This window comes from Trachemys scripta, chromosome 10, assembly GCF_013100865.1.
Source record: "Trachemys scripta elegans isolate TJP31775 chromosome 10, CAS_Tse_1.0, whole genome shotgun sequence".
NCBI classification, from domain to species: Eukaryota; Metazoa; Chordata; order Testudines; family Emydidae; genus Trachemys; species Trachemys scripta.
The window spans coordinates 29,800,820-29,825,429 of record NC_048307.1 but is presented as its reverse complement, the minus strand read 5'-3'; the positions used below and the strand labels follow the sequence as shown (position 1 = coordinate 29,825,429).

At 48.3% G+C, this 24,610-nt stretch overlaps 1 protein-coding gene across 2 annotated transcripts in view; it reads left to right on the top strand.

Annotated features, from left to right (window-relative positions):
- The window catches only part of SEC14L5 (SEC14 like lipid binding 5), a 52,647-nt gene that overhangs the window by 6,000 nt on the left and 22,037 nt on the right, over positions 1 to 24,610 (top strand). For both annotated transcript variants that reach the window (XM_034784467.1, XM_034784468.1), the window contains exons 2-6: positions 2,283 to 2,359; positions 19,897 to 20,046; positions 20,185 to 20,316; positions 23,008 to 23,136; positions 24,128 to 24,347. In XM_034784467.1, coding sequence (XP_034640358.1) covers positions 2,297 to 2,359; positions 19,897 to 20,046; positions 20,185 to 20,316; positions 23,008 to 23,136; positions 24,128 to 24,347 — 694 coding nt within the window. In that variant the 5' untranslated portion in view covers positions 2,283 to 2,296. The remainder of the gene's footprint in view (positions 1 to 2,282; positions 2,360 to 19,896; positions 20,047 to 20,184; positions 20,317 to 23,007; positions 23,137 to 24,127; positions 24,348 to 24,610) is intronic.

Sequence of the window (24,610 nt, the reverse complement as noted above, 5' to 3'; positions counted from 1 at the left end):
AGTGCTAAGTGCTGTCCAGAGGGGGGAAGTTGTATGTATGATGCAGCATGAAATTCCTCAACTGCTAGTCTCTATCTCAGGTACATTCCACTGCTATCTTTGATGTCTCATGAGTACTGTCTAGAAGCTTCAGCAGAAGCCATTCTGGCTGTGTGAAAGGTGGGCATTCATCCTGAATTCCTAGAGCTTTTCTGAAAATGGAAATTGTGCCAGCACCTTTTCCCTGGGAGTGATGGGAATTTTCCAGGGCATTTTGAGTTTATTTTCTACCACAGCCCCCCTTGACTCCTAGACCTTTCAAACTCTTTCTCAAGCCACTGCTACAGGGAATTTGGCTGGGAATTGTGGAATAGGCACCCAGGGGGGTAGTAACTTTGTAACAGTATGGTACAGCGCAAGTACAGGCAAAACAAAACTATACCTAAAACAGCATGGCTACTGTTATGCTGCCTTGTTGGACCTCATGCTGGTGCCATTCCGGTGGTCAGTTAGCAATGGCTCATTTCTCTAGCGTGGACACAGATTAAGACTGACTGCTCTTTTCTGGGTTGCTGCTTTCTCCTTGGAGGACTCTTTGCCCCCTCTGTAGAGAGAGGGCAGGATTTCATATACGGGAGCTAGGTCAGCGAGTGCTAACCGGATCACGGCTAAATACCTTTGGCTGCTAGGATTCTTCCACTATGTTAGCACTTACCCAGAAGGTCCCTGCACAGGCCAGGTATCACAGTTACATAATCAAATTACAGCCTTATGTTACAAGGTGCCCTGTACTCCTTTTGGCTCGGGTACCTGTTACATGATACCAGCCTAGCTTTCTGGGTGCTCATTTGCCCTCGCCCTGTTTGCTTTCCTCTGGTATCGGGTGCCCTGGTGATGGAGTCTCTCCACACTATTGGGCTTGCCTCTATTCAATTTCAATGCTGATGCTGTTTCTCTAAGATCCATTGAGCCCTGAACCTGTCGTATGGACCTAAAGAGTTGTGTCTCTCTGGCTGAATGTGAGACTCTCCTACTACGAGCCATCCCCAAACTTCATTCAGGTACTCAAACTTTTTGAAGTGTCTGAACTGTGACAGGCTGTTCTCTTTGCAAATCCTCCCTACCCCCCCTCCTAATATTGAGATGCTTAGACCTGTGAGAGGCTAAAGTGGCATTCTTGTCGAAATCTTCCTGAAGCTGGTGGGTGTATTGCTGCTTAGAGCCTTTTAGCTCCGTTTCACCTCCAATCCTTGGCTTAAAGCAGGGATTAGTAGTTCTGTGTCCTAGCCGTTGAGTTCAGTGCTGAGCGACAGTACTTTCAGTGTCTGCACAGCACTGGAATTTGAGTGGGGTAGGAGCAGCATGGATTCTCAGACCCAGAGCCTCTCTTCTGTGTTCTCAGACACTTCGTATTAATAGCAGGGGAAGGACTTGCAAAAAGCCATGTAACAAGTTTTTTTCTAAGGGTATATGTATTCTCTTGGTATGCTAGTTACTGGCATGTGTTTGAGGGTTAAAACCCCAGCAGAGGGATTTTGCTGGGATCAGTGAGAGGTGACTTGGATAAAGGAAGTGCTGAGGTCTGTACTGTTTGTAACCAAGGCAGTTGTTTTCCTTCATTCCACTGTAAGCAGTTGGCGTTGTCACTTGTCAGTGGGTTGCGATTCCTAGTTAAGTGGTGGGCAGGTTTTGTAAGCACTCTGCCTCCTTTGGCTTTCTTAATCAGGTGGCTTAAGAGGTGTTTTAAATCCCACGTGCCAGACAAGGAGATGCAGGTGTAACTGTTCCAGCACTGTGGATTTGTGTGGTGGTATGAGACATCGGGTAGAAGACACAAGTTAGAATTCAGGCTTGGTGAGCTGCCTAAGGGTCTCGTTCTCCCAGGTATGGTCTAGCAGCTCTTTGACTTAGAAATCTGTTTCATGCTCTGAACTTGTGCTGCTGTTGTAAGTTGCATTTAAGTTCTAAATGGGATTCACAGCAATGGTGTTGAGAAGCAGAAATGTGCACTGCTTATATGCAAGACAGTGTGGCCTAGTGGGTACAGCATTACACTGGGACAAGGGAGCCCTGGGTTCTATTCCTGACTGTGCTGCTGGCCTGCTGGGTGACCCTTAGGCAAATCACTTCACCCCTCTGTGCCTTAGTTTCCTGGGCTGTAAAATGGGGATAATGATACTGTCCTCCTTTTGCACAGCACCTTAAGGTCTAGTGATGAAAAATGCAAAATAAATGATGATGCTTATTAGAGTTGAAGTGTTCAGTGTAAAAATCTAAAAGCCACTATTCCCTTCCCATTGCAGGTGTGCGTTTAAAAATGGTGCAGAAGTACCAGTCCCCTGTTCGAGTCTACAAATATCCCTTTGAGCTCGTCATGGCGGTGAGTGATGTTGCACTTCTACGTCTCCTCCTACAGCTAAACGCTCGACTGCAACTTATGGCGTTGTCAGGTGGTGGGAGGTGTTGGGGCTCCGGTGTGAGATCATGGGTTATTTAGAGCAGGGTCCACGAGCCATACACGGCCCACCAGGGCATTTCATAAGGCCTGAGGCCTACTTCAGTGCAATATACTAATGGTCGATTCGTTAGTGTTTTGTCATGTTTACATTTTAGTTTACACAACTGCCTAAATAAACAATACTGTACATAAGTTGTTTCTATATAAATACATATGAAACAAGCTGAACTTAAAATATAAATCAATATGGGAGACTTTAAGACTTATTAAAATATGTAGCATCTGTTTGGCCCACACAAGGGTGTGCTTAGGTTTATATGGCCCTCCTGTGCAATAAGGTTGGGTACCACTGATTTTAGAGGAACTTCTCTTTAGGGTGAGTTCGGGGCACAGACTTCTTCCTTCCATTGCAATCTTCTACATTCACTGCCGTACTCTAGAAATAATCAAAATCTGCTTCAGTCTAAGTATTCTTTTAATCTAGTAAAATTAGTTTATTTCTTGCCCATGGGCATGAGAACAGTGTCAGAAGGAGAGGAAAAAACATGCCATCTGTGCTGGTTACATTTTTTTTTTCTTTACCGTGTTTGCTTCACTGAAGGGGAGTTTGTGCGTAGGTCCCTGAGCAGCCGTCTGTAAGATAGATCTGCATCCTTCACACCTGATTCTTAAAACCAGTGGAACTGTTGTTGGTAAAGGCTATCAGTGCCTGTGAAAGGGCAAGCAGCCAGCTGTGCTTGGTTAGGCCCTTGTTTAAGGAACCATCTGTGGATATTCGCAGCCTCCCCAAATACCATTTTGTTTAGAAACTCCCATGGTGAGGGAATATTATTAAGTGGCGATGAACCGATTCCATAGGTTTCTCTGATCCTTCTCAATCTGACATAAGATCTGTGTATGGGACCATGACTATGTAGATAAGTGTGATTAGAGCTGGTTAAAAAGTGGAGGGTAGAGGGAGGGAATCTCTTGGGGGGGAAAAAAAATTCCCATTTTTTTCCTTTAAAATTTTGATAAATTTTGTAGTTCAAAAAAGGCCGATCAGCCTTATGTGATGCCCATCATGGTGGATAAAGGTAAGGGCTCTGGTTCTATAGCTGGGTGGTTTTTGCTACTACTCCTAGTGTGATATTTCTGACTCAGCTACTGATCTCTAAGGAATGAGCTGAATATCCCTTGGGTGGGCTTGCGCCTTGCTCCGGGAGACTTCAGAGGGAAACACTGAGCAGCTGGTCATTCAGCTCAGAGGCCCACATATGGGTTCATCTTGTCACATCTTGTTCAGTGGTTGTGTAGCTGCTCGGGAAGACTGAGCCTTTTTGGGTCGGAACATCCCCAGTATGTTCCATGTGCCCTTACTACTGAAGTAGGTCTCTAGCTTTTCCTAGTGACTGACACAGATGGTGAGGAAAAGGGGGGGAAACATTTAGATGAATGGGTTGAAGTGTGTCCATGGATGGAGGATGTATGCACCATTCCCTAGAATGGTTTGCAGCCTTGGGTTCCTATTGGCCCCATTGCTCTGTCTGGATTCCTGCATGACAGTAGTGGCCCCTGGTGCCTTTCCTAATGTACAGCTGGTTTATTACTATACAACTGGTCTGGGACCTGATTATCCAAAACAGCCGCTCATCCTGCCTCTTGTCACAGCAGTTAAGACTGGCTGGCAGGCTCTTGCAGTTGGCTCCTAAATTTTGAATGTACCATTATGGTGGTGGTGCTCTCTAAACTGAGAGGAATCCAGTCCCCTGGAGGCTCCTTCACAACCAACCTAGTGTGCAAGGCAAAGCGTACGGCCCTCTCTTCTTCAGTGTTGGACTGATTCTTTTCACTTGCTTTCTGTCCTTGCTAATTTGTGAAGCAAACTGCCAGGGCCATGTGTGCTATGGAAATTGGCAAAACATATCCCAGGCTAATGAAGCATGTTGCTTGCTGTGGTAGGAGCTTTCTGCGTCTTCCCTTCCATGCTGACTCTGTGCAGCCTGTTAAAACAATACAGCAATGTTCATTACAAAGAGATGTGCGAACAGCACTAATATGCCAGATGTGCGTGTGCTTCTCAGCACCATCACAGTCTATCTTAGCAGGATTGCCCTGATGCCAGATGCTAGTCAATAGATTGCCTGCTAATATAAGGACGTTTGCCTCTAGACAAATCCTTTGTAAGCTGGTTAGCAGAACTCCTGGAGGCCAAGGCTTGATGGGTTTATTTTCGAGTGGTTTAGTTCTGTTTGCTTTTGGTTTCAGGATGCTTTCTACTTGACAGAACTGCTAGCTCCCTGTGGTTTGAAGACTTTGGGAACGAAAAGTGACATTTAGTCCTTTATATGTCTAAATAACTAAGCCTTGTGTCATCTCTGCAAAGGTATTAGGTGCATTTTACAGATGGGGGGGGGGGGAACTGAGGCACAGAGATGCAGTTACTTGTCCAAGGTCACGTGGCCCATGTGAGGCCTTTACTCTGTGTGGCCTTGTCTACCACAGGGAGTCTGTGGCAGAGCCAGGAGTGAAACCCAAATCTCCTGAGGCCCAGCATCCTCACCCCGCCAGGCATAACGTGCTGTTAGCGTGAAGGCTGAAGTCACAAAGATTCTAGAGATGCTGACATTTGAATCTAGTAACAGCGGATCAGTCACGGTGCAGTCTCAATTATCCTATTAGACGGATTTAAACAGAATGTTCCATTAGTGTGGGAGGCAGTGAGCATTTCGCACAGATGCAGAGTGCTAAACTGTCACTGGGTGGCAGTTACGCATGGAGAGTGGGAGTAAAATGAAACCAGCTCGCTCTTCAGCAAACGACTTTGCCGTCACTTATGCTCATACTTACGTGTCACCATAAGCCAAGCATTCTCATCCTCTTCGGTATTGGAATGCCCCAAAATGCTATGGGCATGTTTTCTGGAGTGCAATGATTCAGTACAGTGATTCATGGGGTGGAAGGATGGTCTTGTGCTTGAGGCATTGGACTTGGAAGCAGAGGACCTGAGTTCAACTCCTAGTTCCATTACAGATCCCCTATGTGACCTTGGGCTTTGCATCTGTTTGCCTCAGTTCCCCCATTTGTAAAATGGGGATGACAGTACTACCTGTCTATTCGGGCTCTGGGTGTTGTGGGGTAGGGAGTGTATGGACCGCACTTGGCACAATAGGGCCCCAATCCCAGCAGTGCCTAAAGGACTCAACCAGAGTAAATAATAATAATGGGACATGTCTGGCTTTGATTTGTAATTCCTCAGTGCCCATGTGTATTCTGTTGTGAAGCTTGGATTTTAAATAGCTTTATATAAGCTTCAGGTCACATTTAAGGAAGGTACATATTAGGGTGTAAACAGATTAAAGGTCTGACTGACTGTCAGTCAAACTCTTCTGTATTATGCCTTCCCTGATCACCGCTACAGTTGTTGAAAGGTATGTACAGTCCTCTGTCTGACCCAAAAGCTCATTTGTATTGTGCCAGGTGCTGCACAGATACAGAGTAAGACGGTCTTAAGAGCTTACAATCTAACTTGATAAGATAAAGGGTGGTAAAAAATGGTATAACATTGCAAGCGTGGCGGTGACTAGCAAATGTCCTGTTGTTTATGGGTTTGTTTGCAATAGAATGACCGGTTCAGTGCATCTATCTATAGGATCCATGGATCAATCCATCCATCCCATATGGATACAACAATGGTTCATATTATCTGTATGACAAGACATGCAGACAGGAAGGGTATCTAGGTCAACTGCAGTCCAATGTTTTATAAAGTTTACGGTATTGATACATCCCAGTACATCTCAATCAGGTTGAGGAGTCCCTAACTGGTTAAAAGTGAAAGTCTAGATTTATATCTCTGATCAGCAGAATCAGAATTTTAACAGAAAGGTAGGTTACACATATTTCTGCTTCTGCAACCTCCATTTTCAAGCTTGGATCCAGTTAGCAGGAGAGTATTCCCCCTGCAGCAAGGAGAGCAATCTCTGAGTAGCTGGAATCTACTCTAAGCAGCTAGAATGCTGCAGCAGATGGGAGAGGTCTGTACAGAGCAGCCGAAGATTGGATGGAGCTCTGAGTGCAGCGTCTCCGTAACTGAGGAAGTGCCAGAGAGGCACTTGCCTGCAGGTGCATGTTACCCACTCTGCCCTTGAACGTTCTGCGACTGACACACGACCGCACTTGGCAGCGAGCAGCCTGCCTGCCCACTGCTCCAAGGTTCCTTAGGAGCTGGCGTGACCTAGACAGTGACGCAGTTTTCAGAGTGTGTCTGTCATGGCATTTCTGGCTGACACTAGCCCGGAGTATCTGAGATGAGCAAGAGGTGGAAAAAAGGGTTTCAAAATAACCATCCCTGTACATTGATGGGAGCTGAGCAATTCATACGTGGCTCATGAAATTGCCTAGTATAGATCAGTGCAGTACTTGCAAAATGGGTGTTACTGTGGGAAACCAAGTCTCGTTTTAATGGAATAATTAAAACTCTAGAAATTGCCCTCTGAGTGCAGACTAATGGTCTTTTTACCTGGATACCTGTATCTAACAATGGTCCATATCAAATATTTTATAGGAAGATGTCTCCTCTCTTCCACTCTCCAGCCTGCCCTGTTAGTTCCTGGATTATTCTTAATGTGACTGGGAGAAGCTAATGGGTCTCAATACTCTTTCAGAGCCCACAAAAGTCCCACTGTTTTATGACATGCTTCAGTGTGACCTGATGGTTTGAGGCCACAGTACCATGTTGCGCTGATGCGGTACAAACAGCACGACATCCTCATGCCCAAGTTACTCTCATTGGACAGATACCAAAAATGACATCCCCGGTTAGACGCGCTGTCTTAGCTGCCTTCGCTTGTCCAGTTTCTATACCTCTCCATTATTAAGCAGAGTGAGAGTGAGCAGCAGCAGTCTGAGCAGACCGCCTCTGATGCATTCCTCTCTAGCTGGTGGTGTAGGATGGTTCCCACGTACTGAATATGAAGTGCTTGATAAATGCTCTTTGCTGCTGAGAGCAGCTATTTGATTCATCCAGGGCTCTGAAACAGCTGCTGGTTGCATTTGTTTACTCTGGACTTTAATATGTATATTTTTGGGAACATCAAAAACTTCTTTCCCTTAGCTGCCTTCTGTTGTTGATGCTTAGTGTGTTGTACTGAGGCAGTGTTGGGGTTGAGACTTCTGTTGGCTTCGAAGTATTCCATTTGAATAGTTGGGAGGGACTGAGCCCAGAACTACATGAATTCTAGGGCAGATCCACCCAAAAGGAATGTAAGCTTCCTTTCACTGGAGTCCATACAATGCATCCTCAGGCCCTAGACTCTTCCTTCAGTCTATCCTCTCTTTCTTGTTTGCAGACACATCACCATGTGCTGTGATGATGTGAGCTCAAGCTGAGCAGGGTCATTGTAGGTCAGCACCTGGATGGGCGAGCTCTGAGGGTCACCAGAGGCGGATGTTGTACTTTTATCCGTACTGAATCAAGGCCCTGGCATGGCGTTAGGGAGCACTGTGCTGTTGGAGATGTCCTTATTATTTGTATTCCAGTAGCACCTAAAATCCTGCTTGGGCCCCACTGTACTAGATACATTGTGCATAAAGAGAAGATGGTCCCTGCCCTGAAGAACTCAATTGACAAAGTAAAATTGAGGACCCTGGGCTCTTGTGGGTATTAAATATTTCAGGTAGGGCACTTTTGGTAAGAGTGTAAGTCTGTTAACCACAGTTTCTTGGCCAAATTCCAATCTGGGTTACGTCCTGCCTACCTGAATTCCCACTGCAGCTTCTGGAAATGACTGGCTGAAACTGTCCTGTCTCGCACAAGGGTGCGATGTATGTGCACGTCCCTGCATTTTTATTTGTAATAACGTGGATCAAACTTTTCACTGGTCTGTATGTGTCCAATGGTACATCTGGCCTGCTCTGCTCCTCTCCCCAAGAGCCTGGCTGCCCCTGGGCGCTTTGCTTCACTACCTTCCTTCTCCAAGATACCAGACTTTCCCCAAAGTGGGACATGGGAAATTTGTCCAACTAGCAATCGTTCCTCAGTAGAGTGTGGCTTCTGGCCCCACTGCTGAAGGGTCGTTTGCAGAGGCCAACATATCCTGATGGTTGATCATGTCTTGACCTGTGTAATGCTTCCTGGGGGTAACCAGGGTTGGGAGGCACCCACTACCCCTCCCCCCCCAGGTTAGCAACAGGCACATTCAAGCCCTCCGAGCTTCTCCCTGGAGTGTCTAACCCCTGGGCGCTCTGGGAGCAGCAAAACTGTGCATACCACAAGGAGCAGTACACCCCAGCATACCAGGTCCATCTCAGATCACTGCTCTGCTTAACTCGCAGGACTTGCATCTCTCTATAGTGAAATCCAGTGTTAGTTTAACAAAGCTCAGAGAGTCAAGTAGCAGCCGGCTGGCTGCGACCCTTCTCTCATGAGACCTGCACACTGTCAGTTTGCCTCCTCGGTGAAGGATTCTGTGTATCTCTATGTACTCCAGGATATGCCAGCCCAGCCCTTTATCTTTATTCATACACAGAATAGCCCCTGCAGTTTTTTACACTGTCGGTGTTTTTTTTTTTTTTTTTTTTTTTTTTTGCAGTCTGTGCTTGTGTACTTGGCTCAGTATGCAAATAGACAGACATATAATACCCATCTCCCTGTCTGGCCTGGTGCATCACTTACCTCCTCCTGCCTGAAGGGAACATCTCCAAGCTATGTCACCTGCTGGGGACCTGCCTTAACGCCAAGACCTTAAGAGCATCATTTTCTCCTCTTAACTCCTTCAATATTATCCATACGTATGTTTCACAATGGTTATGACGAGCAGTGGGCTACTGGCTGTCGGTGGAGACCACCAAAGAGCAGAATGAGAGAACTGCTATGCAGATATCCAACGCAGGGGATCCCTGTACAACCTTAGGTGCTGCACCCTCTGTGTCCTCTGCCTGTTGGCATCAAGGGGACCTTCGGTAGGTTTGTATTTAGATAGCAAATGAAGGCGAATACTGTAGCAGAATAGCCTGTCTGGAATGGTGTTTCCTGTCAGATGGGAGATGGGGCAGGTCGGTGATTTCCAGGATTAGCAGCATCCAGCTACAGCGCATGTCGTGGTCCTGGAAGGTCTGCTGTGTCGCCCAGTTGTGGATGCATTGTAATAACCAGCTGGAATTAACTGAATTGTTCCTTTCACTGAGTCTGAAGGAATGAGGCAGATCATTGGCTCCCATCCAGAAGGCGCTAACACTAGATAAGTGTTTATAGCTCTGGAGTCCAGTGGATCTCTGGGCTGGAGCGGAAGTATTTGCTCAGTCACAGAAAGCTCTCACCTATCTCCATAACTGCTTTGCGTGTTTTTGGAGGGGTTTTTCCCCTGGTGGAGTCCTGACTCCTCTGCACCTTCCCTCCACCCCCAACCCCACCCATGTTTTCTCTTGTGTTACCCTTGGGTAGACAAGAGGGAGGGTTCTCTTATGATGAATATCATGAAGATTCTTTATTCTGTTTGCTGGACACACATATGGCCCTTGTTGGTCTCCTAGACTAACCCATGGAGCCTGAGCTGCCATGTGTCACCACACAGGATCTCCCTAAGTGCTGGCCTGACTTAAGCAGACACAGAAAGGACTGCTGGCTAAAGTCCACTCTCTTCGAGCCTTGGATGATGGTTGACACAACGTCTGAGCCATAGAACCATAGGGTTAGAAGGGACCGCAAGGTCATCGTGTTTAACGTCCTGCCAAGATGCAGGGTTTGTTGTGGCGAAACCATCCAAGAGAGATGGCTGTCCAGCCTCCTTTTGAAAACCTCCAGTGAAAGAGCTTCCACCACCTCCCTAGGCAGTTTGTTCCATGAGGGAGGGTCACAGCTCTTTCTAGAGTCAGTCAAAATCTCTCTTCCCCACCCCCGCCTCCCCACACCAGCTAGAAGTGGCTAATAAAGAGAAATGCAACACCCCTCCTCTCCTCTGGGGGGGATGCTGCTTTGGAGCTTTTCAGCTCCAAACTTGACATCATACCTTCACTCCCCTCTTTCCCTCCCCCCTCCATTCTCCCAACACAGACCCCCTCTCTCTAAGGCTCCTCTGCACTGGAGGATTGCATTGAGCTAGAACACAAGCTTGAGGAGTCATGGTAACTTGCACAATGGTAAATGTGACTCAGCATAGGAAGGGACACATCGTGTTTTGATATGGTGTCAGCTGGTCTCAGTTGGCCCTAAGGTGAACCCTACTGTTCACAGCCCATTCGCACGACACTAAACATAGCGGTCTCTGTCTACGCTGAGTGCTTAACATCATGTTAGCTAGCAGGGCCCCTCCAGGTTATTTTGTAATGCGAGGTAATTTTTCTGATGTGGACGAGCCTTCATGCGCTTGCTAGATCCCGTAACTGGGTTCTGCGTGCAGTGATTTGTCCTCCATTTTCTCCCATCTTGATCTGTGCGCTTGGGCCTGTTTCTAAAACAGCAGCTCTCTTTTATGCCACTGTCTCCAGACAGCCCCACTGTGAGAGCCACAGAACCACTCTGGAGCAACATTTGGCAGATGTAAGCAGGCCCAATTCCTCTGAGCCCAACTGCCTGCTCTCATTCACAAATGGCTGCCTGGGTAGGCAGGGGGCTCTAGAGGCAATGCAGGCGGAGAACAAGCGAGAAGGTGGGTGTCTCACCTCGTTTTACCCAGCCTGCTGAAGGAGCTGGCTCCTAACATGCAAGGTCCAAACCAGTCACTTCAGCAGTAATGTGTACTAACAGGGAATTTGTGAAGCCTCTCTCTAGTCTTAGAGAAGTGACTGGCATGGGGAGAAAGCCAGAGCTGCTGTCCTGGGAATTGTTACGCAACACTGTGCTGACTTACTGTATAATCCCCTTCAGTTTCCTTTCATGAGCCGAGAGGATAATGTTCCCCTCAAGGATATTCTGGTACAGTATGAGGCTATATAACCTAATTCTGAGTGCTGCCTCACCGGAGCATGCAGGAACCACTCAGGACTCAGCAGGGTCTGGGCTGAAATGTCTGCACATGTACAGCAGAGTTATGCTGGTGAGGTGTTTTATTGCTTGCTCTGCTTTGGTGCTTAGGCGTCCGTGCTGTTACGGACAGAAATATCCAAGTCCGGACTCCTGAGGCACATCTGTTGTATAATCTGTTTCTAGGTCACTTGCCTGATGGGTTATGAAAACCCCCAGAGGAGAAGCAGGAGGAGTTGTGTAAAGATCAGATGCCCTGGGCATGTGCTCCCATTCTCTGGGGCATACTGGAGGGCAGAGGGTGGGCAAGAATGCATCTTCTATCCTGAAGAGAGGGGGTAGATGAGAGGGATACTCGAGATGTAGGGAATTGTATTGAGTCACATGCACCTTTTCTCTAGACCTTTATCCTATGAAAGGGGGAAGGATTTGGGGGAGGCTATGGAGGCTGGGAGAGGAGGGATAGGAACACAGTAGTTTAGGGGGCATTCCCCTTCCTTACACCACTCCCTTTCAGAGGGAGCATGAGGTTTTTAGAGGGTGTAATTTCCTTTACTGGAGAAAAATGTCTTTCTCGTGTGGCACTTTCACTCTCAGGGTCCCCTGAGGTTCTCCCAGCACTATAACTTGACCTGAGTTTGTAATCTGTTGTGGTATGGCTGGCTGTAAACATGGCTAATCCTCTGTTAGTAGCAGTGGGAGCTAACCCTGTCTCTTGGTCTGGGACTATAACCAGTTCATAACACTATTTGATGGACCCCTTAATGGTGCTTATGGAACCAGGTTGACCACTCCCTTCCTCTGGCTATGTGCTATGGGACGTCACAGGGCACATTGCTCCATGTGCTGCTGGTGTTATTCTGTGTGTGTTGTATGCTGAGCTGGTCTGGGATAGCAGAACAGATCATGCTGTAGTGCACCGATACACACTTGGCAGTGTGGACCTACAACCATGGCTGACACGTGACTGGTTTGTGAGGAAAGCTGCTGTGTGGGCGTAACTCAGCCATATTGGTTGTATCCAGTCAGATGGATGTCCCAATTTGGTTCCAAAAGCGTGGTAGTTCTTAGGCCAGGTGTGCATGTTAGGATTTGTGCTTATATTTCCCACTGTTGCTGCAGCTCTGCTGATGGTAGTGCTAGACAGGACTCCAGTCAGCCACAAGTGTGCTAAGCACAGAGTTGCCTAACCCTACGCTGCTTGGAACATTGGTGGCCACTGATGAGTTGCCTGCACCGGTTCTGTCGCAGTTGCTACCACCAGTGGAGCTGTGTTGATGGTATAACAGTGCGAAAGCTGGAGCTATAACCTCTGAGGTAGACAAGGCCATAGAACAGATTAGGCCTGAATTAACTACCATTGTAGACGCCTCTTTCAAGGGTAAGGGGCCTGTGTGCAGCATAAGGAAAGATCCTTTTGCTAACTGTTATGGTGAGATTAGTACTTGGCTAATCGGGTGTATTGAGTGGTTGGAGTTGCCCAGGCAGCTGCTGCAGCTGTTCAGATCAGTTGCTCCGGGATTTTCTCCTGATCTGGTAATAAGTCAGCCTTTGAACGTGATTGTAGCTGGAAGAGGCAGTTCCACGGTCTGTGGCCTGGATTCTGGTGTGGAGACTTGGCAGGTTCAGGCTGGAGGATTTGTGGGAAGTGAAAACTGGAGGTGAGCGACGCTTTGCTCAGTATTTGTCCCAAGTGGGTCACTCTGGAAGGAGGGGGGACAGGATGACTAAATCACTCATTGCTGTACGCATTTGATTCTGTTCGGCACTTGAATCATGTTGGATTACCGACAGACCCAAAAGGAACATAGCTCTTGACTAGTTCAGTGCCTGCAGAGCCATGACTCCAAGGGGCTTTTTCCTTGGAAAAACTCAGGGAAGAATTACAGCAGCAAGGAGTTGGAAGGGCAAATGCAGGCAGATTAGCTTGTTCTAATACTATGGTTGGTAATGTTAAGTCCCGTTCAGGTTCAATTTGGCTGTGCTGTTTTCTGTTCTGCATCTTAACCTCCATGGAGTGATTGGGGGGGGGGGGGGGGGTGGGGGGTGGCAACTGCTGCTTAATGTCAAAACTCCTTCTTTCCCCTTTTGGGGTTGTGATTGCTGCCTGTTGGAGGAGAAATGTGCTGGTGGGTCTAGCTGCTGAGGGTGAAAGCTCAGCCTCATACCTGGCATCTGTTAGCAGCGCAGCCCTGTACCCCTTTGCAGTGATGAAAGGGGTACCAGAATGGTCAATAGTGCTTTATGGGGCCAACCAGAGCACTGAGGCGCAGCTCTCCAAGGTCTCCTCCACGGGACCTGCAGGCAGCTGCCATGACCTACTGTATTTTTAGAGTTGCTGTTGGTGTGTAGAGAAGATTAGCAGAGAGCTTAAGGTTGATATGTAGAAGAGGAATCCTTCCTCAAACCAGGAGATAAAGCTTATTTAGGATGTGTGTTTTGGGCTGTTCTCTTAGTTACTCCATAGGGGCTGTGTGCCTGCTTCTAACAGGAAGGAGTGACTCATTAGTCAGTGGCTGCTGTTTCTAAGCTTGTTGTTACTTGGAGTAATGTATTCCATCGTGGGAAGGAGGAGGCGCAGCAGTAGTGGTTTTTACTCTAGGTTGCAGAGTGGACTCCTGGTACCAGATCTGTGCTTGAATTAAAGAAGCAATGTGTCTCCTTTGCTTTAAGATGTTCTACATTTTTGGATTTCATAGCCATAAACCAACTTTTTCTTACTAAAGAGGCAGTATTTAGGCCAAATTTGACTTGATCTTTAGACTTTGTGAAAGCTAGCTTTTTACCAAACCTCTGGCCCAAGCAAAAGGTTGCATTGGCTTTGACCTTCCCAAGGAAACAGCTAGGCAGAGAACTGCTCTCCTGCAGCATTGCATAACGTACTAGTGTATGAGAACCTGTAAGCAACACTGCCTAGAAACTTGGCCTATAAACAAAATGAAATTGACTAGTCTTATTTCATTATTTTAGGAGTTGACAGAGCAGCAATATGTGTAGCATATAGGCCCTGAAGGAGATCCCTGCTATGTGGAGTACCAAAAATAAACCGCATCAGGAGTGAAAAGTACACTGAATATCTTAAGATCAGTTCCAACAATCTGTATTGGTAACGTAGTTAGTGACATGTTGATTTATACAGTGACCTAACTTGATAGTGTCCCTTTTGAGTGAACTAATGCTTCATCCCAATAGATGTGCTGGGAAGGTGTTTGTAATCCTGGTACCTGAAAGAAAGCACATGTTCAGGGGCCTTTCCTAGAAAGAAACTGGCACTGGGCAATGTTTTGCAGTCTCTTGCCTCCTCCTGTTGTTACTATGTGACTTGTGTTCCCTGTGCTCTCCCCCTGCTGGTCTGGGCTCTTTGCTGGAAGCACTGGTTTAGTTACTACTCCAACTCCCCTCTTAGGAGGTAGTAGGGTAACCCAGCCTGGGCAGTCAGGATTGAGACACCAGGACTGACTTCCAGGAGGAGATGTAAAACTGAGAAATAAAGGAAGGCCTGCTCCAATCTCTCAATTTAGGCAAATGCTGTGCATTACTGTACACATTCCCTAGCAATGCAGGTTGTTTCCTTGACTTTTACTTCCTTTGGACAGTGAAGCTAAACTAGTCAGTTTCACTTCCTCCCATGCACCCAGTCCTGCACTAGCCCAGTGCTGCAGTTTGCATTACCAACACTACAGAGGAAAGTTTAAAATTTATGAAGTTTTTACTTTTTTAAAACTTTTTCTATTCCTAATCAGTTCTGTGAAGCACTTGGAGATCCTCTGCTGAAAGGCGTTAAGTGAAGAGAATGGAATAATACACAATGCAAAACCCATTTTCCCCCCCCCTCCAAATCTAGCTCCATTACAAACATCTAACCATGTCAAATTTTACTACTGGCATGTGAAGCATGCCATCACCTCCAGGTCTTGCCTCCTATGCATGGGCCACCCCTATCCCAAGTTTATCTGCAAGGCCTCTCCCCAATTTTGTCCATGTTTGAGTACCTCCTAATACCCCACTGCCATGCCTCTTACTGTGAATCAAGCTGACATGCATTCAAGTTCTCCTTCTCCTAACTTCTCTCTACTTGTCTGTCCTACAAGCTCCTTGGAGAGCAGATCATCCTTCTTGAGGTTTTATGGAAAGTGCCTAGTATGATGGTGGGTGCAGCTGTAAATAAAAAATAACTAAACAGGAGCATGTACTGTACAAAGGGCTTACAACTCCAGTGTAGAGGTCCCTAGGGCAGACAAACTGAGGACGGTGGAAAGGGTTCTTTCTTGCAGCAGTCTCATGGATCCCTTCAGACTTCTTTGCTTTTGGTGCAAATGGAGGCTGGACTCAGCTATACGTGGGCTACTGGGTTAAGTTGCCAGGAGCTCCCAGTCAATATATGGCAAATATGGTGGACTTGGAAGACTCTCTTGTGTCACACAGAAGTGCAAGTCCCTTCAGCCAACCAACCACAGAAAGGAGATAACACGACCATAAATTAGATCATCTCAGATGTCATTATGTGCACAACGCAGCCTGTGTGGGGGCTGCCAATTACCAAAGCAGTGTGTACATCCCCAGCGTATGGGAGGCTGACTTCCCACCACCCAGGCTTGTGTGGCCTGCTGCTGGGAATAGCACCCGCCCTTAAAATAGCACAGGCTTCTGAGGACACATTCCAGCTCCCCTGCTTTTAGATCTCTGAATGGAATGGCATCGATTTCAGGCGGTCAGCAAGCTCAAATATCCAGAATAGGAAGAGAGACTACCCTGGGTGGAATTCTGGCCTTTAGAGCTCACATCCTTAACTCACCCTCTGCCTGTTGTTAGCATGTTCATCAAGTCATGTCCCCAAGTCATGTATTCGTCTCTGCAGATCTCCCCAGGTCTGTAAGGCCTCCCATTAAGGCCATCCTCTTTTGAGGAGAGGATGTTTTAAGAAAAATTAAAGCTTCCCGGAGCGATTGGCTAATCACCAATGGTCTAATCTCACTCACAGGATAAACTGGCTCCTTGGCCAAAGGCACCTTATTGTTCAAGCAGCTTGATTTGCTACAGGTTTTCAAGCCTCACAGGAATATTCACGACTGTCAGACAATGCCAAAGGATGCTCCCAGGTAGCTGGTTCCCAAGCTGCACTTTGTTCTAGGGTCAGAGAGTTAGGCATGGATTCCCTAATTACCTGCTCTCTGAAACCTGCCATTGTCAGCATACCAATCTTTCTTCCAGAAGAGGAGGATGGGGTTAACATTCCCTGCTTCCCACACCCTCCTCCAAATTCATGACCTTCACTGTCCCAAGATCACTGTTTTCACGCTCTTGTCCCCTGGAGGAAAAAAACAACAACCCCAAAACATGTCTTTTCCTGGAGCATTTAGGCAAGAGTTACTTCAGGCAGTTCAGCCCAGCCATTCCTTGGCATCAGATTCTCAACACTGGGCCAATGAAAGCTGCAAGCTACCCCTTAGGCCACCAGCGTGCAGTATTACTTGGCACCTGCCCTCATCATTTCTGACTTGTATAATTTATTACACATGCTGTTAACACTCCCACAAAGACACCAAAAACCCAGTTATGACTTCACACCTCCCCAGACTAAGAGCATGGCCACAGGGTGTCAGAAACCGGTACAGTAGCTAGAAAGTGACCCAAGTGCTGGCAAGGACACATGGTGCGCTGTCCAAGGCTGGCACTGGCATGGTTCAAAAGCCTGGCTGCAAATTACAAATATTGTCCATTTGAGTATCACCAGGCCCATCTTCCACACTCCCCCCGAGAGGTGTCAGCCCTACCCGTCCGCTCCCCAACCCATGTGGTTCTGTTTGCTGAAGTCACGCATTGCCCTACATCTCTTCAGCAGCTAGCTCAGTGGTTCTCAAGCTTTTGTATTAGTGACCCCTTTCACATAGCAAGCCCCTGAGTGTGACCCCCCACTTATAAATTAAAAACACTTTAAAATATATTTAACACCATTATAAATGCTGCAGGCAAAGCAGGGTTTGGGGTGGAGGCTGCCAGCTTAGGACCCACCATGTAATAACCTAAACCTTGTGACCCCCTGAGGAGTCCTGACCCCCAGTTTGAGAACCCCTGAGCTAGCTCGACAGAGAAGTCAAAAGTTTAGCCTTGCCTTAGATAAGGCTTCAGCCAGGCAAATCTACAGGCTCAAGGCAGATGAACGTGAACTGGACCTGCGCTAGCTATCGGCTGCAGTTCAGGGGTCCTTTGTGCTGCACAGTCACATGGCAAGTTTTAAACCCCCTGCAAAGTCCTACAGAATATGTGGATCCCTTGGGTTTTGCTGAAGGCATTTGGCTTAAGATAAAGACAGACTAAGGAAGAACAGCAGCTAGTTCTTGACACCTGCCCCTAGCTGGGGAGAGCCTTTCTGATAAACTAGCATTAAAGATTTACAGAGCAAGATGAAATTCAATAAATACAAGTGCAAAGTATTACACTTAGGAAGGTAAAATCTAAAGCATACGTACAAATGGTGAATAAGTGGGTAGGTGGGAGTACTGCTGAAGAGGACCTGTGGTTTACAGTGGATCACAAGTTGAATGAGAGTCTACAGTGTGATGCAGTTGCAAAGAAAAAAGGATAATAGCATTCTGGGGTGTATTAGCAGCCCAGCTCCACTCTGCCCCCAGTCCTGGTCCTGGCTCCAGTCCCGTCCCCAGCCTCAGCCGTGGCCCCTGGCTGTGGCTCTGCTCCCAGTCCCAGCCTTGGCTCCAGGCTGCAGTCCCACTCCCACCCCCAGACCTGCCCCCAGCTGTGGCTTACCCCTGTCCAAACACCCCCTAAGCCACGGCCCTGCCCCCAGCTCCAGCGGGGGGCCATGCAGACTGGGATAAGGGGGGGGCGTGATGTGAAAAGTTTAGGGACCACTGCTATAAAAAGTTAGTTAAGCTGTGGACTAGGCTTCCAAGGGAGGTTGTAGAATCCCAATCATTGGAGGTTTTTTAAGAACAGGTTGGACAAACACTCGTCAGGGATGGTCAAGGTTTACCTGTCCTGCCTCAGCTGAAGGATGGGCGGGTGGACTAGATGACCTCTTGAGGTCCTTTCCAGCACTACTTTTCTAGTGCTAATGTAGTGCAAGTATCACACAAACACTTCAATCTTTATCCCCTGCTATTGTGTTCCTGGGGCCATGCACAGCTCTGCTAAGGCACTTCAATTCTGACTTGCAGCTATTCCGGTTCTGGCCTCTTGAGAATGCTGTTCAGTCAGGTAATACTTCTGGGACATGCCCAAAATTGGGAAGAGGGAGGAAGGAGGGTTGAGAGAAGATGGAAATTTATGTAATTGTCTTACTTCTGACCTGATAGGATTGTAGCTCTGGTCTCCAGAGATGGAACACCATTCCACAACCCACAATAAAATCACCTGGCTCCCAGATACCTCACATTACAACATAACCTGGAGGGACCCTGCTAGCTAACATGAAGTTCCTGTTGTGCTCTTCTTCCCCCACACCCTTACCAATAATGGAAACTGTCCGCACCCCTCCCCTCCATTACTGCACAGCCATAGCTCCCTCCGCAGAAGACCTTGGGCTGATGGAGGAACTGGGGCTAGAGATGGAGAGGGAATGAGGGCAGAGCTGTAGCTGTGGGCAGAGCAATGGGAGGAGTGGAGCTGTGGCTGGGGCCAGAGCTGACTCGGGTGTGGAGCAAAGGGTGGAACTGAGGGCAGAGTGGACCTGGCCACAGGTCTCTCCCCACCCCCAGGGCCTGCTGCACTCCCCCCTGCGAATGTTCCTCCGTGCCCCCCTATAGGGTTGTGCCCCACAGTCTGGGGACCACTGATCTAGACTATCCCTGACAGGTGTTTGTCATCCTGTTCTCAAACCTCCCATGACAGATTCCACAACCTTCCTAGGGCTTAACTAATCCCTGCTTTAGTAAAGATTGGTGTGCAGTTGTGCACCGCGCTATAACTTAACCCTCTGCATTAGTTCCTCTTTTCTGAGATGAAGGGGATTTTGTAGCTCTGTGGCCTGTCAGCAGAGGTCTTTGCGAATGGCCCGGTGGCTGAGGCTCAGGGCTGGTCTACACTACAAAGTTAGGTATCACTCCCCTGAGAGATGTAGTTTAGCTGACCTAAAGCTAAGGACAAGGAGTAATGGCCTCAAGTTGCAGTGGGGAGGTCTAGGTTGGATATTAGGAAAAACTTTTTCACTAGGCAACTGGTGAAGCACTGGAATGGGTTACCTAGGGAGGTGGTGGAAACTCCTTCCTTAGAGGCTTTTAAGGTCAGGCTTGACAAAGCCCTGGCTGGGATGATTTAGTTGGGAATTGGTCTAGGGGGTTGGACTAGATGAACTCCTGAGGTCCCTTCCAACTCTGATATTTTATGATTAGGCCTGATGTAGACTCTGACTTAGCTAGTACATCTTGGAGAGGTGGACTTACGACAGCGACAGAAGAGCCCCTTCTGTCGCTGTAGTAAGTGTCTACATTACAGCACTAGGGCGGCACAGCTGCAGGACTTCCAGTGTAGGTGTAGCCTTATTCTTCATTGCATCTCCTAGGCTTATGAGAAGCGCTTTCCCACGTGCCCAGAGATCCCTGTCTTCCTGGGCAGTGAGATCCTTCAGGAATCCAAGAGTGATGATGGAGCTGTTCATATTGTCGAACGGAGTTGCAAGCTGAATGTGGACGCTCCGCGGCTGCTGAAGAAGGTGAGAGCCTAATGTACATAGTGTGTCCAGGCTTCCTTGTGTCTGCTGCTTTGGGCAGTAGAGGCTGGAGCCGTGGTGACTGCTCTGCTCCCACATCTCCTAACGTCCTGTATGGCTTTGTTCTTCCTTCCTTCTCAGATCGCTGGGGTAGAGTATGTCTTTTTCATACAGAAAAACACCGTAAACTGGAAGGAGCGAACACTCCTCATTGAGGCTCACAACGAGACCTTTGCCAATCGTGTTGTTGTCCTTGAGACGTGTAGCTACTCGGTAAGTACCTCTCTTCCCAAGCAGCCTTCCTTTTCCTCTTGACCATGTGGTGAGCCAGAGCAGCTGAGTGACCATGGCGGAAGCCTTCCGCCTTGGGCTAACAGCCAGGGGAGGGTGCTCCGAAGAGTGTGGATGCTGAGCCATAATCCAATGTGACTTGGAAGCCTGTTGACCTGGATTGGGGGCTCCATTTTGATGGATACCTGAAGGGACTCCCAAAGGTGGGAGTGCTCAGCAGCTAGGTCATCTGCGGGGAAGGAGTTACCTTGCCTTGGCTGGAGTATTAGGTCCTGGGGTGAGCTCAGAGAGCAAGGAGAGGCAGGTGGGGCTCTAGATTTGGTATAAAGTGTTCCCATAGTTCTCTGGGTTTAGAATTAGAGTTAAGAGGGATGTCTGGCCAGTGTCAGGGTTTGGCCTTGGCATGATTCTAGCAGTTTAGGGAGGAGCCCCGAGTACTTATTGTGATGGGAAGTTGAGGTGGTGGGTAGGGCAGGCAGTTGTGGCAGCTGAATTCTCATGCTGCTCCCAAATGAGCGCAGTTCCTGGCTTCCCTGTCGTGCTCTTTCTGTCCCTGGGACTTCCAGATTGCTCCTGTGTCGATCATTTAGATAAAGCTCTTGTGCTACTTATCTGTGGCCTGAGAAGATGTCACCCAGCGTGTTCCATTTGTTGAGTGTGTGTACCATATCAGTGCATCGGGGCCACAGGGGTTCAATCACCATTAAAAATAGCGTCATCTATTTCTGGAAGCAATCGGATACCTCATCATGTTTCCTAAACAAAAGTCCAGATCATGTTACTTACCTGCCCTCTCAGCACTTGTACGTTAGTGCAGCTTCTTGGAATCAAAGAAGCTTGCAATGGCTGTCGCTTCTAGCGAAGCAAATAACTTAACCCCCTGCCCAAATCTTCTTCCCCCCCACCTCTGATTTCACTTGGCCCCCAGGGCCAGGACCATTGGGACATTTGTGTGGCGTGGTGGTCATGGGAATGATAATGGATCAGGTTTTTCCATTGCTGTCACCATGGGTCTATCTCAGTTGCTGACTGTGTTGAGCTGCTGCTCAGTGAGCCCAGCAGTGATGCTGTGTGTGTGCGCATGCACCAGTGCCAAATTTCATGCTACCGGGATCTCTCTGACCACAGTGTGTTACCTGCGGGTCTTGAACCACTCTGGAAGGAAGGTTAACTCCTGGGTTTCCAAGATATGTCTGCTTTCTGGAAGGGAGGAACTACTTGTTTGCATCCTTGAGATGCTCCTGCTGTCTATTTTTGCTCATTTCCTCTTAATTGTGGGAGTGTACAGGAAACAGGTTTTTCTCATGTTTCAACCTCAGCTGTGTTCCTTGGAGAAATAAGATCTTTCTCTGGCTGCTGCCTATAATCCCCATGTGGACTCTGTTCTTTACCAATCTCTATGTGCATGGGGTGCGGGGGTTGTACTCTGTTACTGGGCTAAAACAGTAACACATAAGAGGAAAGCAGACTCCTTCACAAGGGATAGAGGTAAGAGCTATGTGGGTGTTTTCCTTGAGGAAAAGAATGTAGGGAGACTGCCTAGAGAGAAAGGAGGTTCTGTGGTTAAGGTAGTGGCTGAGACTCAAGAGACCTGGATTTAGTTCCTAGCTCTGCCACAGACTTCCTGGCAACTTGGGGTGAGTCATTTAATTTGTGGGTACCCATTTCCCATCTATTCAACAAAGGAGGATAATTTCCCCCCTTCCTTCACTCTGTCTTATCTATTTAACTTGTGAACTGTTTGGGGCAGTGGTAATGACTGTCAAGTGCTTCCTCCTGGTAATTGGGCCTAGCAGCTGGAGTGGAGGTCAAAGCTGGCTGTAGGGTCAGGGCTGGGCCGAGGGTAGTGCTAGAACAGAGATCAGAGTCCAGGGACAAGCCAAGTCAGTACCATAGCTGGAGTGCAGGTGCAGACCAAAGTTTGAAGCTGGACAGTCGGAGTCTGAGGGTCAGGAGGCGCAAAGGCTGAAGTGAGGTCGGAGTAGTTCAAGGACAAGACCCAGAACCAGGCTCAGGCAAGGCTGGGGCAGGAACGGGATCAAGAACAGGCTGGAGAGTGTGTTACGCTGCGAGGCAGCAGGAGGGTTCCTGGCCGGGCTATACTGTTGTATAGATAAATCAACAGCTCTGGCTGGCTTGGGGAAATAGATGACCCCAGGCTCAAATGACCCAGTCTCTGCTCAGGGACAAGCTGCTGCCGTGTGCCTGAAGGCTGAGTCACTGCAGGCTCTGCTGGAGGGGCAGCTGAGCGAGCAGCCCTGGTTTGGCTGCGGGTTTGCTTCACAGTGACCATCTCTTGCTATGTGCACGTACTGCGTCTAGCACCATGGCTTTGATTAAATGCTCTCGGCACTGTTGTAATGCTCTTTCTACTCCTGCCATTACCATTTGGGGGGCCAAGCAGCAGAGGTAGGTTTAGTCCTGATTTCCTTGGGTGGGGAGAATCCCATCCTAACGGTGGTTGTGCTCCAGATGTGTTCTACTGCTGTCAGACTGAGCATCGCAGTCCTGATTAATCAGATCACTAAGTACTGACAGACCTACATCCTGCAGGAAGCCCCCTGGTCTGCAGCCTGGGTGAGTGAACAGCCCCATTACTGCCTGGTGTGAAGGCTGGCAGCCTTGGTCTGCTCTGCGCTGTGTGACCCCGGGCCTGTCTCTGTCTGAGTTTAGGTTCACCCTGAGAATGAAGAGTGGACGTGCTTTGAACAGTCTGCGTCTCTTGACATCAAGTCGTTCTTTGGCTTTGAAAATACAGTGGAGAAAATTGCCATGAAGCAGTACACTGCCAACATCAAGCGGGTGAGAGTTGGCTTTCCCCCTAGCTCCGAGAACTGCAGCTCAAGTGTCCGCAGCCCGTTAGAAGTGGGGAAGTAAAATGGCTGTTCGGGTCCAAGGTTGCCATGGCAGTGAGCGCAAAGGGTCATGAGATGCAATGTTCTCTAATGGGTAGATCAAGGGAGTGGGAATCAGCAGGAGACCTAGGTTCTGTGACCAGTTCTCCCCTGTGCCGTTGCCTTGAATAAGTCCCTTCGCCTCACTGTTGCCTGAGTTTCGTCCTCTGTAGAGAGAGAAAACGCAGCTCTAAGGAGCATCTGGGCCCTGCCCTGGGTCTCTGAGTCTCAGTGGTAGAGAGCGGAGATTAAGCCACTATCCAACAAGCAAAACAATCTGTTCATTTGGATATCTCCTTGCAGAGATTGTAAGGGAATTATTCTGTGTGAGGGCTACGTTCCATGTGCAGTCCAGGCTCCCTGATCAATGTCCCCACACAGGAAGCCTCCTTCCTGAATACACATGCAGGAAGGACGAGCCCTGGGTGCCTGTTAGTTTCATTCCACTAAAGACTCTGCTCTGACGGGATCTGGGCAGTGCAGTGGCGTTGTCTTGGGGGAGATGATCGTTTGATTTGATGGCCTTTTCCCTGAGTTTAGGGTCGCAGGGGAGCAGTGCAGCAAACAGGTGAGATGTGTAGGGCTGACTGACCCTGTTTTCTCCCTCTCCTGAACCCAAACCTGTTCTTACCTCAGGCTTTCTCCTGAGTAACAGCATGTTTTCTCTTCTCTAGAATGTGCCTTTCACACTCCAATAAAACATTCCCCACACGGTCCATTCCGCTGCCTTGCTCTAAAGCTGCTGCACGAGGCCATTAAACATGGGCATGTGCTCCTTCTTCCCTGGGCTAGGGAAACTTCCCCTTCCCGCTTGCGGCTGGGAGGGATACTGATCTCTCGGAGCATTAGAAATCCTTTCCCACGGGGTTTCTCTCTCTAATGCAAGCCTTCAATTCCAGGGCAAGGAGGTGATCGAACATTACCTGAAGGAGCTGATCTCCCAGGGCATCACCTTCATCCCCCGATGGACACCTCCACCAGTGAGCAGACAAAAGGAAAAGAGGGCCCTGGCTGTGGGACACAACCTTGGTATTGTGCCAGCAGAGTCTTGCATGCATGGAACTACCAAAGAGCAGCCAGGCAGCTCGTGCCCCGCTGCAGAGACGGCTAGCCCTGATGGTATGTTATCCTCAGGCAGCGGTGAAGGTTAGCAGTGAAGACCTTCTGGGTCTCTCACTGGGATTTTTCTGCCACTTAACTCTTGAAGCTCCTGCAGCCTGATGTAGGAAAAGGCTCCAGCCCAGTGTGAAAGTGTCTGCCTAAGCAGAAGGAAGTGAGAGGTCATTGTAGCATTGCAGTGACACCTGCAACATTGGGAACTTTAACTCAGAATCCCTGCCCTTGCAATTGAGGTATGTCTCCAAGAACTTTGAGAACAGCAA